This window comes from Tachysurus fulvidraco, chromosome 22 (assembly GCF_022655615.1).
Source record: "Tachysurus fulvidraco isolate hzauxx_2018 chromosome 22, HZAU_PFXX_2.0, whole genome shotgun sequence".
NCBI lineage: Eukaryota > Metazoa > Chordata > Actinopteri > Siluriformes > Bagridae > Tachysurus > Tachysurus fulvidraco.
In genome coordinates this window covers 14,373,710-14,392,505 of record NC_062539.1, presented here as the reverse complement: position 1 = coordinate 14,392,505, position 18,796 = coordinate 14,373,710, and the positions used below count along the sequence as shown (strand labels likewise).

The following is an 18,796-nucleotide window of genomic DNA, read 5'->3' as shown; positions in this document are numbered from 1 at the left end:
TAAATATGACACCCCATATGAGCTCTGCCCTTGAGCAGTTGACTGGATCTTGTGTATGGATTCCCAATAAAATGTGGCAGAACTTCCAAAAAATATCTTCTTGCCTGTATCTGGGTGTAAATTGTGTAATAACACATGAAATGCCCCTTAAATCGAAGCGAGTTTTTCAGAGATTTCATATCTCTGTATCTCAATACACTCTGATTAGACACTGATACATTGGTATATTTGGGAAAAAATACACAAAATGGTTAGCATGGTGATCTAAGCTTTAGCACATTTGCCACACATCTCCAGGGTTCTGGGGGTTTGATTCCCATCTCTTCCCTGTGTTTAGAATTTGCATGTTCTCCCTGTGCTTTGAAGGTTTCCTCTGGCTTCTTCGGTTTCTTGCCTCAGTTCAAAGAAATTTGCTTTAAGCTGATCTCTAAATTGTCCATAGTGTGATTGTGCCCTCGGATGGATTGGTACCCCATCTAGGGTGTTCATCAGCCTTGTACCCTAAGGTCCACTGGACAGACTCCAGGTTCTCTGTGACCCTGTGTAGGATAAGCACTACAGAAACTGGAAGGATGGATGGCTCCAGACATATATTTTCATCTGTGCTACACTACAAAATCAAATTCTGACTCTTAATCCACTTGGGGACTAATTTTTAAACTGTTTTAACAAGTGTTTTGTTAAACTATAAGGTAAACTGTTTTACATAGCGAGAATAGCTGGGGTAGTTTTACGAAGTGTTTCATTTCTTTAATTGCTTGTTTCTCACTCATTATAGTATGTACAGATTTATTTCCAAAACCACTTGAGATGAAAGATTTGGCAGAGTGAAGAAAAAGTGACCTATTGACTAACTGCTAGCATAAGAACATCACTGTTAGATCCTGGACAATGTTTTATATGTTATAAAGAGAGCATATGGTTAGATTACCTCCCAATGATATGTTTAGTTCCCATATCCAACAAAATCACTGGCCTTGAACATATTAGCTTGTGGTAAACCCTCTTGAGGTTACACCGGTGTATTTTCTGTTTGTTACATCTACACCACATCCTGGGGAGTGTTTCGGATTTGTTCACCAGTTTTCTTTTGTTCTTTGATTGAAATTATTATTCCGTCATTCGACTACTGTGGTCTTTTGTGTGCTTCTGTGGTCTTTGCTGAAATGAATGATTTCACCATTGCATTCCTACTTCTTAAGAATGCACCATTTTGCTGCCATTTACACTTTTTAGGGTCTCATGTTGACAGATGACAGCAGCAGACTTTAACAGCAAAATGCCAGCAAATGCCACATCTGGAACCGACCGGAGATATTTTGTTCCCGTTCTTGCGCATAGAGTAATGATGCAGGAACACACAGCTGGTGAATGAAGCAAGTGACCACACAAGTGTCCACTTACATCACCTTGGTCTCTTGAATATTCTGATGAATTCAAACAGGCAAGGTTGATGCAGCTGGATTTTGTGAGAGTCCTTATGACTGTCGTAAGATGTTATATGAAACAATTTCGATTTCGAAACGATCAGGGGTGAAAACATGCAGAGAACTTTCTCAAATCTTGTGAAAATGTGAATGTAGAGACTGTAAAATTTCCCCTTTGATTTCCCCTTTGGTTTATCTTTCTTTGGTACGCGAAGCCATTTGTGTTTTTTCTGTGCATTGCTAATAAATGGCATACAGGATGCTAACCGTATACCCATCTAATGTTAGCTAACTTAATCATAGAAACATACAGCTTTCTTTTTTTACTTGGGAAGTTTTCAAGCAGGTAAACTAGGTCAAGATGACAGCACCTTTCAAATCATGTGCTCAGTGCAATCAGTGGGCTTTCACAAGGTGTTGAGTAAAACACCTACAAAACCGTATTCTGGATGGTTATATATTTCATGGCTCAACTGCAATTGTTTTGGTGTACATATTATCTGTGGTGATAACTCCAATCAGCATGCTATGCAAAATGCATAAAAGTTGGCAGGATTGCAAAAATCCATCTCCATCACTTCTGTTGTCCTATTTGGAATCATCATTGAAAGCAGCACTGGGTTCAATGACCTACTTGGATCATTTGAGGGTTCTTCAAGAGTGTATATAGAGTTCCATCAGAATATAACTCCCAGAACACTTGGACACTCCTGTGGTCAACATGAGTTCCTTTTGTGTCTGGTTTCCTGCATGGTGAAACAGAGAGGAAAGAACAGGAAGTTGGTGGGCAGCTTGTTCCATTGTGCCCAAACGGATCCTATGACGTAGTCGTTTTCCTTGAGGAGGCCACCTCTCCCTGTGCTGTATCACAAGCTGCTCGTTAACTTTGATGCAAGATTGTTTTGTGCAGATGTGACATAAAACGCAGCTGGAAGTCACTTTATCATGAACTCCAGTGATCATTGAAATGACAGCTAAAGATTGGCCACCAAGGGATAGCTAGTAGGTGGGCTTTATATGGAATTCAGTGAAACTATAGAAGAAGTAAGCTGTGGGTGCTCCAGCGAAGTTTTGGGGGATTAACTCGTAGCTCTTAACCATGTTGAATTTGATAAGATGTCAGGATTTTTGGCGTAATACTCTAAGGTTGCCCAGTTTGTAGATTGTTGTGCTGATGTAAGCAAGGTTTAAAAGATGTGGTTGGATTGAAACAAAAAAATTCCCACGCACATGTCTAGTGGAGAACAGTTACGAACTTGCATGATGCAGGTGAGCCTAAATAGTCAGTCAGAGCCAGAACAAAGGCCATGCCCATTTCAGACATAAATTTAAATATTTGTAACACTGAACAAATCCAGATCTAATCTCAGTAATTACTGCTCCGGTAATCACCTCTTGTGAATACCAAGAGTGGCTTGAACATCGACTTCCTGGATGTTTTCCTTATTAGACACTTGTCGAGAGACTTGATGGTATTGTTGCAGAGGTGGAATGAATATTAAAACCACATGAGTTTCATGCTTTTTTAAATCTAATTTCGATTTTCTTAATTTTTTTAACGTGTTCAGTTAAATGGAGTGCACAGAGGCTCAGACCGGGACACTCTGGGCGATCAGGCTTCAGACTGTTTCTCCAGATCCGTTCTGCTTTACACATTATGAGCAAGGCTCCCCTGAACCCTGAGAGAGGTGGGGGGATATAGAGGGGGCAAAGCAGGCTGGATAGGGACATGGAAACCCCTTTCTTTGCCTCCTTTACTGTGGCAAAGCCCCACTTTATGGACCAGATGTTTGAATATTTCCTTTATGATGTTCTTGATTTAATAAAACGAATCCTGGTCTCGAAGGAATGAGTCATTGAACAGTCAGGGGGAACACTGACATTTATAGTGACACCACTGTTAAAGCTATTTTTTTTTTTTTTGCCATAATTAGCTGGAACACGCTGAAACTTCAAGGATTAGGCAGGGGAGGGAATTCTGACCTTTGAGTATGCTGTAACGATCTAATGCAGTTAGAAAATAAAACGAACAACCGAGTGCTTGCTTTTCTACACCCTGTTGATGGTGAATCAACTTTGTATTCTGTCATAAAATGTTTATTTTTCTTTTGGACCAGAAACGAAATTCTAGCTAAAAATATGCACAAGCTTTAAGTTAGCAGAACTTTTCCATATCATCTAGTCAAATAACTGGTACAGCAGTTAAAGTAAAAAAAATATGTTGATGGTAAAAATTAAATGTTTTTTAACAACAGGACAAAGTGTTTAGTCAAGTTTACAATCCTTAGTGATTGTCACTTGCTAGCAACTGATAATTGGTTATGCTTAGCTTGTTAGAAAAACACTATTAGAAAAATTAAATCAAAATCTGGGTAGCTCATGAACTAGCCATAATACTTTCAATTCAAATACAAAGTTGAAAAAAAAGCAGAATAGACTCAAAATCTGCCTTTCTCATGTGCTAGTTAGTGATGATTAACTATTTTGTCTATCCTTACCTGTTGAGAGAGCTAATGATAGTCACAGGCTATAAGTTAGTTAGCATGACTTTTTTATAACACCAGCTAGTCATCATTCATTCATTCATTAATTCATTTTCTACTGCTTATCCAAACATCTCGGGTCACGGGGAGCCTGTCTGGGCATCGAGGCAGGATTCAGCTAGTCATACTACTGATAAATAAAATGCAATGTTTAAAGAACAGAGAAGTCAGAGAAGTAGTGCTAGTCAAAAACGCCGTGTTTATCACTCGCTATCATCAACATTTGTAATATAGCTTAGCTTGCTAGAAGAGCTAATGTTTAAAGACAACCTTAAATCAAATACCTTGTTAGCTCATGTCCATGATTAGCTTGTTCTATTTGACCAGAAATTACACTGTAGCTAATGTATACTGTTAGCTACAGTGTAGGTAAGCTTGAGTTTTATATAATATGAACTAGCCACCATACATTAAATAGAAAAAAGAGGGATGTTTAAAGAGAATTGGTGATTGTAACTTGCTAGTTCTTTGCTTGCCAGAATGTTGGCTAATTAAAGACAACTTTAACAACTTTTTTCCAATTTTAGGTTCCTTCTGTTTACCCAGAAAACGATACTGATGCTAATAATGATTGAACACGTGAGTTAGTGTGACTTTTCCACAATATTCCAGGATTTATTTACTTTTAGAAGTTGCAGTGTTATATTTTGAAACTATTCCTTTTTTTTTTTTACTTGTAGAACAACAATCTAAGCTACTGTGCCTGCAAAGATTTACTACAATGTTACCAGAGAATATAACGAGTTCTTGATTTGTTTTGATGCATTCCCCTGTGTGATGATTGACTTTTAAATTTTCAAGTGCTTAACAAAGCCTGTAATAAACACATCTGACATGGCGAGCGTTTGTTCGGGTGGCTTTGTTGGAGCAGAGATGTCTGTGAGCAATTTTTCCATGTGGGCTCATCGACGGCTGGTCGAGCGCAGCTGCTCCCAAACGCATTAGCGCGAACTGCTGCACATCTCGAAAACTTTCGCATGAGCAGCACTGAAGGTATTTTAATCAAAGCAAGATGCACAGGGAAACTGCACGGGGAAAAACAGTGCAGGACTAGCATGTTTATCAGCCCCGAGCAGGTCTGTCAACAGCTCCATATGCTGCCCCCATGCAAAACTTTCACCTTGGAGTCGGTGGATTCTGGGTCAGCTTTACTTCCCCTGCACAGTAGCGTTTGGATCCTGCTGAATTCTTCAACGGCTCTGCAACAGGACATTGGGATGGTGTTCATCAGAAAGCAGGGGTCTTGTGCTTTGGCCCCTAGCAGTGAAATGTGACAAGACTTCAGGTCTCGGAGGGAGATCGGGTTACTGTCTGCTGCCGGAGGTCAGAGCCGGGGTCAGAACCGCAGAGTGTCTTTATGACATCGCATCCTGCTTATTTAAATTGAGTGAAAATGGGATGATAAATAACAGAGCACTTTCACAAGAGTTCACTGATGTGTAGAGAAGCAGATTTTTGTCTTTCCTCAAAATTGGTCATGTGACATTATCATTAGCCTTTAGTTTAATCCACTTTGAGATTAATATAATGTTGAGTCAGTCTACTTGCCACTTGCCTACAATATAATTTATAATGTTTGCTTAATTCCTTGCAAACTATGCTACTGATTTAGATGACACATTACAATAGATAATGCAAGCTAGTTTGCTAGAAAATGTGTCTACAAAGTGAAATAGACAATATAACATTCGATACGGAGTTAATTAGCCTGCTAATTAATTAGCCTGCTAGAAAACATAGGTATTAATTTAGATTACACTATATAACATATCTTAAGTAAGCTTGCTAGCAAACTTGGCTACTGGTGTTAAACATTAAAATCATTTAGGTAACATTACCCATTTTGCTAGAAAATGAGGTACTATTTTAGATTGTAATAGATTATTAGCTTGTTGTTAGCTAGAAAAATTGCTAGAAAATGTAGGTACTGGTGTTAATCACATAATAAGACAATTCATTTAACATAAAATGCTGCTTACAAGATTCTCTAAAAATTAATTAAACAATAAATAGTTTATAGAAAAATGTCTAGCTAGCCTGGAAAGCAGTTACTGCAGGAGCAGTTAAGAAGCTGACTAGCTTTGCTAATGTTGCTAAACTGTAGCTAAAACCTGTGCTGTATGCTAGGTGGTAGACAACATGAAAAAATCCAAATACAGAACAGCTAGTGCAGACATCATGAAGCTTGCAGTTAACTGTGGTGGTAGCCAGAATGCGAGCAAACGTAGGTAATATTCTTAAAATTGCTTAGCTTGTTAGAGAACTTGGTTACTGTGTTTATACACAAATAATTTAGCAAAGTTTAGCTTGTTTACTTTTCAGCTACTGCTAGGGACATTTTAGCTAAATGTTTGCTAAAAAATCGTGACCCTCTGATTCTGTATCAGAGAAAAATAAACAAGATGGGGGAATGTGTGTGTGTGTGTTTGTGTGTTTGACCTCTATTTCACCTGCAATTCAAGCATTCAGAAGTTGGCTGAAAACACAGAGACTTACTCTGGGCTCCACTCGTCTCACTTGTGTCTTTTAAAAGAGAGATTTTCTGCTCAGATTGTGTCTAAGAGTCCGAATTAAAGATAAGCGCCGATGTGCGTTTTTCAGACCAATTATCCCTGAAACTCTCCTGAGATTAAACTACATAAAATGTCTTGTGTTTTCTGCTTTTCTCTAGTAAAGATGATGAATCTGTCTTACATCAATGTTGTTAGCAGGAGACTATTCGAGAACTGGACACTTTATCAGCGTAGCTGCTGGAGGTGCTCAGCCTGTCAAATGAAAAAGGCTAATCTGCTAAATGGCATTCCATACATTCCCTCCTTCCATGTGAAGAAGTCTTTGGGTTTAATCACTTATCTTAATGACAGTTTAGCTGGAAAGAGTCACTCTGATATCCATTGGTTCATGCTAGGCCTGTACCGATGTTCAGCTAGACCAGGGGTCGGCAACCTTAAACACTCAAAAAGCCATTTAGACCCGTTTCCCTCAGAAAAAAAAACACAGGGAGCCAAAAAACCCTTTTGACATCTAAAGTGAAGATAACACTGCATATATCGTTTTTCACCTTTATGGAAAGTATAGAAAAAACTGTAGTGTGTTACATTTATGAAACCAATGAACTGCTACCGAGTAAACAAAATTTTATTTCTGCAAGCAAACACAAATATGAACTAACCTTAAAAGAGATGCTGGGATGAAGGTTACTTTCAAATAAAATGTGCAATGTCTAATTGAGTCCTCTCCGTATTTGTGACATCAAAATTTTAACTTGCCAGCTAAAGCAAACCAAAAATGATAATTTCGCAAGTCGGCAGTTATCACGCATATTTTGAGTGACAAACAAATTAAACACGGTTTATTTTAATGTTACAAGAGCATCACAATCTTACGATTTATTTTTTTTAAAAACCTAACTAACTAAAATAAAATAAATTTAAATTTAATATTTATTTTCCAAATCTACAGGGAGCCGCAGCAGAGGGATGAAAGAGCCACTTGCGGCTCCCGAGCTGCGGGTTGCCGACCCCTGAGCTAGACCATATTCAGTCATGAAATTAAGGTGACCAAGAACAAACAATGCCCAAGAGCACACAATGACCAAGCACACACAATAACCAAAGACAAGCAATTACCAAGGACACAGACATGACCAAGGACACACAATAATCAAGTATGCACAATGGCCAAGAGCAAACAATGACCAAGGACACACAATAACTAAGAACACACAGTGACTAAGGACACACAATGACCAAAAACATGCAATGAGCAAGGACACACAATCAACAATGACACAAAATGACCAAGAACAGACAACAACCAAAGACAAGCAATGACCAAGAACACACAATAATCAAGAATGCACAATGACTAAGGATACACAATGAACAAAAACACACAATGACCAACTAATTAATCTTAAAGATATCCAGTAGAGGTAGGTCATATTCAGTAAACTGTGTAATGATTCAGAGAAGTGATTTTTTTTTTAGTCCTGGATCATCTTAATCACAAAGAACGTATGGGAGAGTGTATTAAAGAGGATAACGATGGACTGTGTGGTAAATCTTATAACACCCCAGAATCCTTCTCTGTTATATGAGATGGGAAATTCCCCAGCATAAACACTTAAATGTCACTTAAAGTTTATATCGCAGTGCTTCTGAATTCTTGAATCTGATTGGAGCTTCATATTAACCACCACTTTGCAGTGCGACATGAGACAGACAGTGAATGGTCAACCTGAACACAACCAAACAGGAGCAAACTCCATATTTTGGCCTTTTGGAAAAAGAGTTAATGATGAGGTGGTAGCACAAGATAGACAAGTGCACATAAGTGTACAGTATGTCTTATAATTCTAGTTTCAGAGCATTACAGTGAGAAATAACACCACTGTATCAGGGACAGCTAAGCTTTAATTTTCTCGCAGTGCTAGTATTGTGTTGTGAGCCAGAGAGCAAAGAGGTCGATCCAATGAGCCAAGCCAGAATGACATCACACAGGATTTTGCATGAGCTATGTCGAGCTGGGAATGTGAAACTTCATTTGTGCATGACAGATTAAGTGTGCTGCTACAAAAACGCAGCTTATCGTAGGTTTACGCCTCTGAAAGGATTGAGTGATGAGAGGTTTTTAAGAAGAAAAAAAAACGCTTCCTTTCTCCACCCTGCAGTCGATTGGAGATTACATGGAAGGGTTAACGTTCAGGCGGAATGGGATCCAAAGACTGGTGGTGTGTCTGAATTCTTCATCATACCTGTCTGGAATACTAATTTATAGCCCATAATGCACTGCAGACAGGCTTAGAGGAGGACGATAAAACCAGAGGCTTAATGAGAAGTCTTTAAGCTGGAGTACTCTTTTTTTGTTACTGTAGTTGTGGTTGTTAGAGTTAGTTTAGAATCCAGTTGTGATCTCAGAAGTTAAATTGAAAAGAAGTTATTTCAAGGCTATTTTTTGAGATTAGAAACAAACTTGAGCACGATGAGAAAGTGATTTGATGTCGAATCGACTCGAGTACAAGAAGTCAAAGATTTGTGTTTTGGGTTGCATTTGTGTTTTATTTTGGAGGAGCTCATAAATTGAGTTAAAGGACCAAGCTGTAGATATATACATCAGTTTATGTACACCGAGAAACAAAATAAACCCAGGATTAAACACAGGAAAAGGTATAAAGTAGCTATTTGTATTTAATTATGCATGGACTTAAATGTTTGTAATTTCTACAAGAAACTGGTAAAGGTTTGCACATCATTTTCCACCACCATAATTTTTTATGAGGATGTTTTCAGCCCCGCATGCCAACATTGCTTACTTTTTGATTCGTTTACTTGTTACAAATGTTTTAAAAGCACCATTAATCTTCTAGGTTGCTAGCTTTGTTCTTTAAAGCCCAGAGGCTTCCAGTTTTCTTTGTCAGCTGAAAGCCTTCAGCCTGCATTATTTATCTTAATTAGTCCAAGAGACATTACGTAGGCTAACATTAAGTGGAACTATTGCAATGAATGGATTTGTTTCATTGCAGTTTGTGATTAATTTTTATGACAATCTTCATTTTAATGTGATTGAGACTTCTCGGACATCTTATGAAACTTTTGCAATGGCATCACGAATACCTGTTTCGGAAAAAACCTTCATTAAACATAAAAAAATACTGTTTGTTTTGAAAAAAAAAGAAAAGGAAAGCTTCTATTGAATACACAAATTAGAAATTAGCCGCTCCAACAAGCATACACAATGGAGTTACATGACCTGTATTTGGGACACATTGAAGATGTGGTGCAATAACACGTCTGTCACAAACTCAGATTTTCCACCATTTCATGTCATTCAGCTTCTCCTAAAAAAAAAACCCAACAAAAAAACCCGGTTAAGATGTCTTTGAGTACTACCAAGATGCTCAAACAGCATTATATGAGGCTCTTGTATGAGACATGGTGCTCATTTCCTGTATATCGAGCTCTCTGTAGGAAACGAGTTAACAGCTCAGAACTCTTTGTGTGTTAAAGGTCATTAGGGGCCCGTCAGTAGCCTTGTGGACGTTCGAACCACTGAAATGGGATTAAGCAGAATCTTAATTAACAGATTCATCTTTATTCTTGTCAGAATTTATTCAACAAAGTGAATTTACTGAGAACCCCAAGATAGTGTGTTTTGTTTTTGCCCTGAAAGGGGTTCCAGGCAACAAACAATATATTCACCATAATGTTACGCTTTGATTCTCCAGCCTCGCTTTGTTTTTAACTTGTTATTGTTCCCAAGATGCCAGGGTGGACTAGCATGCTGAAAATAAAGGCGCCTGCACGCTCCCTTGGGGTCGAAAAAACCTCGCAGTAATTGCTTTTCAGGAGTTGCTTTAGAAGCTGCGGCCTGGTCGAGCTTACAGTAAAAGTTGGATTGTAGCGTGTGAGGCTGAAGTAACAGCCTCCACATCCACTCTCCTTCACCATCAGCGGTGGTGAAAGTGTACGATTCGTCTGTCAGCTACAATCAGTATTCACATCAGCATGTCGTCCCACACACTGGATACAATACACACCTCTTTGAATTGCAGCGCCGTGCTTCCTTACACCCAAAACTATAGGTTATGTCTGTTCCCTTTAACATTTCTAAAGCTGTGTGGTTTTGGCTGCTGCCTTTTTGACAGGCACCATAATGCACTTGTATATCTGTATTTAACATTTCTGGTCATGTTCTGGCTTTTACATTTTGACTTCACATGCTTGTTTCTTATCTCTGGTCTCCTTTAAAATGTATTAAACAGTCTACCGGAGTGGGATTGCCTAGCGTGACTGCTGTTTTTATAGCGATGTGGTTTCCATATGGGGACGCTCGGTGGCACTGAACTGAAAACCCAGCCACCAACATGCTAGCATGCCACATGATGGGAAACACTACTTACTGGGACAAAACAAGCTTCCTCTCTAAATCTGAATGCTTTCCGCTTTTATTATAATAACTGTTGGGGATAAAAAACATCTGCCGCAGAAAACAATATTGTGGCTATGTGCATGGAAATAAGCAGTTCAGCTTTCTGAGATCCAGCTAAAGTACAAGTCAAAGGTCTGAGTTAAATAAATGTTTTATTTAATTAATAAACCATTAATTAGCCATTACCTCATTTAAAAGTATTTTGTCCAGATTTGTTATGTTTAGCTGTTCAAAGATAACTATTCTATTAGCACACCACTTGCCTAATTTATTTAAAGTTGTTGTCATACTTTTAGTACCATGCCAACACTGCATTTCTTATCTATTAAACATGAACGTTTTATGTATAAAACTTGCTGGTGACTCGTTCCAGATAATAATCTGGTTTAAGATATAGAATTTGAAAGTTACAACGTCAGTATGGCCAGATGAGGAGACGGGAATGGTGTGGACAGGGTTGGCAGGCTCATGAAACAGAGTGCCAGTCTTTGTAGATTAACGTCGGCATGTATGGCTTCCGTATAGCCCACGGTGAACTGGTGGCATTTCCTGAAACTATTAGTACACGACAAAGACCAGCAAATAAGTGGCGAGGACAGCTCGTAGATTTACTGAGGAAATGACTCAAGAAGACAAGAGCCAACATTGGCTTGGATAATTTCAACAACTTGTCTCTTGTACATAATGGATTTCAGAGAGGTGAAAGTCCTGATCCTGCTCTTTTACTCCATCACAATGGTATTTAGGCCTTGAGTTTTGAGGAGTAACTTAATGTTGAGGAACCTGACAGCCTGAGGAAAGAAGATGTTACCCAAAAGCATCAGATGCTCCAGTACCTTCTGCCAGATGGCAGAGGAGTAACATTTCTGTCAGAGATGTGGAAAAGGTCATCCACAATGCTGTTAGCCGTACTACAAACACCACCTTACGGTTGAAGTATCTGTGGTGAATGTCTTCGATGAAGTAGAAAGAGGCAAAGATGATTTTCTCATTATCCAAACCATGCTTTTCCGGTCTGACCTGTTCAATAAAGTTCTCTAAAGTATATGTAGAAACAACTTCTAAAACAGAAGGGCCAGACAGCCCTTGAGGAAACATTTGTACCTTTGTAGGGGAAATGCTTTGAAGTAAATGGGCACTCGTGAGTCATGAGGTTAGTAAATTGGTGTTACACAATGTGCACATGAAACAAACGTTTTTGTTGGAACTATTGATATAGAATAGTGTGTACATTTCTTACTTTTAGGTGGAGTTTTTTTCCCTGATTTTTCTCCTTAAAATAGTCATGGTCAATTCCCACCTATCTCTCCCCATCACATGACAGCTACCTTTCAGGGAGAATGAAGGCTATCATGTGCTTCTTTCACATGAAACCATCCACATTTGGGGCCCGTAGTGTTTGATTACAGCCCAATTTGTTGCAGGTGTCATTTTATTCTCTATAGGATGAGAACTGTTGTCTAGTCTGCATCTTTTTTAATGTCTAGAATGAAAAGACAAAGTACCTGGTCATTGTAAGTAGGGGAGGGGTTGTTTAGTCTGGAATTTATCTTTGGTATTTGTATGTGAGGTATTTGTATTTGGTATTTGTATGTGAGGTTCTTGCTGTCCTTAAGGTTCCCTTTGAGCTGTGTCATGCACCTTTGTGATCAGCCATGGCTTTGCTATCCGTATGAGATGATAATCGTGGAGACCATCGCTCGATGATATAGTGTGTTCATGCAAGTAGCTCTCTTAGGGATCATAATACATGTATCCGCTTTACTCCCTGTTAATCTCTTCCCCTTCATTTTTCTCTCTCCTCAGACTCGGACGTGAGTATGCGCACTCTGAGCACGCCCAGTCCTGCTCTCATCCTTCCTCGCTCTTCACCTGCCTTCTTCAATGGCTCCTCTTTGTCTTTTGCTCCTGAGACTGTTGGTCTCACTTACCCTCAGCGTGGCATGTGCCAATCCAAAGACCACCATCAGGGGGCGCCTATCGACATGCTGCCTGACCATGCCTTTCTGCAGATCTTTGCCCATCTGCCCACCAACCAGCTCTGCCGTTGTGCCCGTGTATGCAGACGATGGTATAACCTGGCATGGGACCCCCGGCTCTGGAGGACAGTGCGTCTGACTGGCGATGTGGCACACGTGGACCGGGCGTTGCGAGTTCTTACGCGTCGTCTATGTCAGGATACACCAAACGTATGTTTAACTGTGGAGATGGTGGTGTTGAATGGCTGTCGCAGACTTACAGACCGTGGCCTTTACACGGTAGCACAGTGCTGCCCCGAGCTGCGGCGCCTCGATCTTGCCGGCTGCTACAACGTGTCCAATGAAGCTGTGTTCGAGGTGGTCTCACGATGCCCAAATCTGGAGCACCTGGATGTCTCAGGTAATTATTTCATAAAGTTTTTGTTTTGTGCTTTTTTGTCTTAGATTATTGTCAGATAATGTTGTCCTTGTATTACCTATGAAGAAAGTTTCCCCCGGTCTTGAAATGAAAATAAACTGCAAGGTCCTTCTCTTCCCTAACGTTCACCATTGTGTCTGCTTGTAGGAGTGAATGAATCCATCAAACACACATCACACACACACACACTCATGGGACTCGTTTAATGTCTCTATAGTCCTTGATGTCTTTCTGTGGCAAGAAATTACATGTTCTAAGAGTTTGGGGATTTACAGATGTCTTTGAGTGAAAACCTAGAGGAAAGTTACTTACACAAAAAAAAGCAGGGCATGTGGATAATCAGCTTCCCACAGAGACAGAACAAAACAACCAAAAAAATGTCTGCTTTAGCTGTCTAGGATGATAGAATGCTGTGTTTACATGCTTGATCCTCACATAAATTCTTGTAATTAAAGAGAATAACATTTATTAATAAATTGTTTTCGAGTTCCTTTTAACTCAGGTTGAAATTCCTTGAAGCTGATAAGGCAGGAATGCAGCCTATAAAATCAGTAATATTTTACAAACTTACTGACCTTTACCAACCCTGTAAGTGTGCTGACTCGACCGTCTGTGTGAGTCACCCAAACACAGAGAGACCCAAACACAGTCAGGCCTAAACACTGACTGAATAACGGTAATCATAACACATCCTCAGCAGCACCACTAAACCCTTCATACAGGTTTGTCTTTTGGGTCAAACTGGGCCAAATATAGTCCATGTCAAATACTATCTAGCCCAAATATAGCCTGAGTCAAATACTACTTGGGCCAAATTTAGTCTATGTTAAATTCTACCTGGTTTAAAGGAAGTCCATGTCATATACTAACTAGTTCAAACAGATCCTGAGTTAATTACTACCTGGGCTAAATATAGTCCATGTCAAATACAACCTGGACCAAATATAAACTGAGTCAAATGGTATCTGGGCTAAATATAATCCGAGTCAAGTACAACCGGGCCCAAATGTAGTCCATGTCAAATATTACTCAGCATCACCACTAGGCTGTTCATACAGGTTTGTCTTTTGGGTTAAACTGGGCCAACTATGGTCCATGTCAAATACTATCTAGCCCAAATATAGCCTGAGTCAAATACTACTTGGGCCAAATTTTGTCTATGTTAAATGCTACCCGGATTAAAGGAAGTCCATGTCATATACTAACTAGTTCAAACAGATCCTGAGTTAATTACTACCTGGCCCAAATGTAGTCCATGTCAAATATTACTCAGCACCACCACTAGGCCGTTCATATAGGTTTGTCTTTTTGGGTCAAACTGGGCCAAATATAGTACATGTCAAATACTGTCTAGTCTGAGTCAAATACTACTTGGGCCAAATTTAGTCTATGTTAAAACCTGGTTTAAAGATAGACCATGTCATACTGTATACTAACTAGTTCAAACAGAGCCTGAGTTAATTACTACCTGGGCTAAATATAGTCCATGTCAAATACAATCTGGACCAAATATAGCCTGAGTCAAATGGTATCTGGGCTAAATATAATTCGAGGCAAGTACAACCGGGCCCAAATGTAGTCCATGTCAAATATTACTTGGGCCAAACGTAGTCTATATCACATACTACCTGGCCCAAATATAGTCAGAGAAAAATACTACCTGTACTACCTCGGTCCAAATATAGTCCAACTCAAATGCTATCTGGCCTAATTATGGCCTGACTCAAATGCTATCTGGCCTAATTATGGCCTGACTCAAATGCTATCTGGCCTAATTATGGCCTAACTCAAATGCTATCTGGCCTAATTATGGCCTGACTCAAATGTTATCTGGCCTAATTATGGCCTGACTCAAATGCTACCTGGCCTAATTAAGGCCTGACTCAAATGCTACCTGGCCTAATTATGGCCTGACTCAAATGCTACCTGGCCTAATTATGGCCTGACTCAAATGCTATCTGGCCTAATTATGGCCTGACTCAAATACTATCTGGCCTAATTATGGCCTGACTCAAATACTATCTGGCCTAATTTTGGCCTGACTCAAATGCTATCTGGCCTAATTATGGCCTGACTCAAATGCTATCTGGCCTAATTATGGCCTGACTCAAATGCTACCTGGCCTAATTATGGCCTGACTCAAATGCTGTCTGGCCTAATTATGGCCTGACTCAAATACTATCTGGCCTAATTATGGCCTGACTCAAATGCTACCTGGCCTAATTATGGCCTGACTCAAATGCTGTCTGGCCTAATTATGGCCTGACTCAAATACTATCTGGCCTAATTATGGCCTGACTCAAATGCTACCTGGCCTAATTATGGCCTGACTCAAATGCTGTCTGGCCTAATTATGGCCTGACTCAAATACTATCTGGCCTAATTATGGCCTGACTCAAATGCTACCTGGCCTAATTATGGCCTGACTCAAATGCTGTCTGGCCTAATTATGGCCTGACTCAAATACTATCTGGCCTAATTATGGCCTGACTCAAATGCTATCTGGACCAAACACCTCAAGATTAAAATATAATCTGGACCACATACAGAAGAAATCAAAAACTGGTTCACGTATAACCCAAGTCAAGCACTATCCACAGCTTTACTGTCTCTAGCATATAATGAACACTAAACAATGAACAAATAATTTAAACAAATAATTTAGCTTGACCTAAACACATCCTGACCAAACGCTGCTTCACCCAAACAGAATCTGGTTACACATGCAAAATAAGTTACACACAGCCAAAAAGAATCTGCTCCAAACAAATCAGTATTTCTGCTCCATTTCCTGCTCATCATGTACGACAGCTGCAGGCGTCCTTCTTACTGATAGATTATTCTGAAATATCCGTGACTTCCTCTTGGACCTGGGAAATATATTAATAGCTCTTTCCGTCCGGCATGCTCTATTCTCCGAGAGGAAAATAAGCCCGTGCACGACTGTGACCTCTGACCTCAAGGTGCTTTGGGATGGTCTGCTCTGCTCATTAAGTGAAATGACTAATTTAAAATTTCTCACATGAATGATTTTGTGATGAAGAGAAATTCAATCCAGCTTGACTTGCTTCCGTTCTTTTTTATTGGCTGCAGTGTGCATCAGAACAACTGTCAGCTTTATCTTTTCTTATTTATTATATTTTGCTACAGTCACGGTTCGGGTAAACCCCCCCAGGCCATCCATCTTTCATTTGCAGACTTGCAACAATATCATATGACTCTAAAGACGGATATATATAATCCTTGTACAGTCAGAAATTTAGAAAATCTTCCTCCTCCTCCTCCTCCTCCTCCTCCTCCTCCTCTGTCAAACCCTTTCCTGGTGTTTTATTTCAGACTTCCTGCACTTCCTGTTGGAGTGCGAGGATCAAGTGGCGTCATTTCCACTAGTTATGTTCGCCCTGAGAACAAACACAGCACAGCGCCCTCTATTGATTAACACCATGTCTGCATTTTAACCCTGGATGTGAGACACCATCCACCCCACCCCCCCTTTCCACCATGTGCCCTTCACCCCCTCATCCTAACCTAGAAAAAATAACTCCTTTCAGATGTTTCTCTTCTCCAACTCCAACTCTTCTTTAAGGCTGTTTTCTTTAACACAGGTTTAACCCTTGTTGGGCTTTGCATAATCCACCCCTGATGAACTTTTCTACTCAGACAGATTTCATACGGTGCATTAAAACTGAAACGATGCAGAGGTGGCCGCTGTCTCAGAACGCATGTATCACATTATGGCTTTGCAACAATAGCCTCCGGTGATTTGTGTCCGCAATGAAAGACTCGAGTTGAAACATCTGGAATATTCCGACCTGATTATGAAAGTTAATTCAACCTTGAATGAACCCAGATTGCAGAAGAGGTGGGATCTATGGTTTCCTTCCTAACAAACCTCGTCTGACACAAAACGTCTGTGAGCAGGGTGAAGTTTTCCTTTCGGTTGCTCCAATAAGCCGTTACGGTGACCAAAGGAATCATAGATCACAAATAACACCCTGTTCTCAATACGTCTAACGGTTATTTGCTGTAGTTAGAAGTTTTTGGTTGAAGTGCTTTCGATGCTTGTCATATTATTTAAACTCGTACAATATTTAGATTTGGTAAATATAACAATTTAGCAATGAATGAGACATTTACTATAATGTACTGATTCAGTAACAGGTACAAAATCTTTAAACCAAATCAGAATCAAATTTATTGGCCAAGTGTGTTGACACACACAAGGAATTTGGTTCCAGCAGTTTGTGACTCTCAAAAGTACAGACATAATACCATACAAACTATACAAGAAAACAATGCAGACGATGGGATACAATATAGACAGAATGAGTATAAAATATGAATATAGATTGAATAAAATATATAAAATATGGTTATGTTCAGCTATGATATACTAATTTGCTAAGTGTTTGCCATCATGTCTCTGTATATTGTACTGTGTGGAGTCTGAAGGATAGACGTGTGTACTTTATTAGCGCAAAGATAATAATAGTAGTCATAGTCCCTTAGGCAACATGTAGGCAACAATAAACTGGAATTTATAACCAAAGAGAAAACTGCATGAGACTTGACAATGAAACACAAACACAGCAGGGAATACATAAACAAACGAGCTGAGAGCTAAACACAGAACAGGTGCACACGTTCAAGTAACAAATTACTGACAAGACAGAAGCAGAGACCGAACAAAGGAACTTACAGAAAGCCACGCTCTACACCCAGAGGGGAAATTCTTCAATGTCTTCCTGTCTAATTCATTTCTTACCAACTATGTTCATGTGCTCACAATTAATTTGTTAAAGACTGTTCCTAATGATCTTTTCTCTGTGCAGGATGCTCGAAGGTGACGTGCATCAGTCTGACACGTGAAGCGTCCATCAAACTCTCTCCTCTTCATGGCCAACAGATCTCTGTCCGCTACCTGGACATGAGCGATTGCTTTGCTCTGGAGGACGAGGGTCTGCACATCATCGCGGCTCACTGCACACAGCTCTCGCACCTGTATCTGCGCCGCTGCGTGCGCCTGACCGACGAGGGTCTGCGTTTCCTCGTCATCTACTGCCCGGCAGTGCGTGAGCTGAGCGTTAGTGACTGCCGCTTCATCAGCGACTTCGGGCTGCGCGAAATCGCCAAGCTGGAGGGTCACCTGCGCTACCTGAGCATAGCGCACTGCGTCCGCATCACTGACGTCGGAATACGCTATATCGCAAAGTACTGCTCCAGGCTACGTTACCTGAACGCCCGAGGCTGCGAAGGCCTCACGGACCATGGCATCGAGCATCTGGCCAAAAGCTGTCCCAAGCTTAAGAGCCTGGACATCGGGAAGTGCCCGCTGGTGTCAGACGCCGGGCTGGAGGTACTCGCACTCAACTGCTTCAATCTGAAGCGCCTGAGCCTGAAGGCATGCGAGAGCATCACGGGCCGTGGGCTGCAGGTAGTGGCGGCCAACTGTTTTGACCTGCAGCTTCTCAACGTGCAGGATTGTGACGTGTCGCTCGA

At 40.2% G+C, this 18,796-nt stretch overlaps 1 protein-coding gene across 2 annotated transcripts in view; it reads left to right on the top strand.

The window, feature by feature from the left end:
* fbxl7 (F-box and leucine-rich repeat protein 7) overlaps positions 1-18,796 on the top strand; it is a 38,467-nt gene that overhangs the window by 18,524 nt on the left and 1,147 nt on the right. For both annotated transcript variants that reach the window (XM_047806289.1, XM_027142673.2), the window contains 2 exons: positions 12,707-13,279; positions 18,130-18,796. The exon at positions 18,130-18,796 is cut by the window's right edge and continues 1,147 nt beyond it. In XM_047806289.1, the coding sequence (XP_047662245.1) occupies positions 12,707-13,279; positions 18,130-18,796 (1,240 nt within the window). The remainder of the gene's footprint in view (positions 1-12,706; positions 13,280-18,129) is intronic.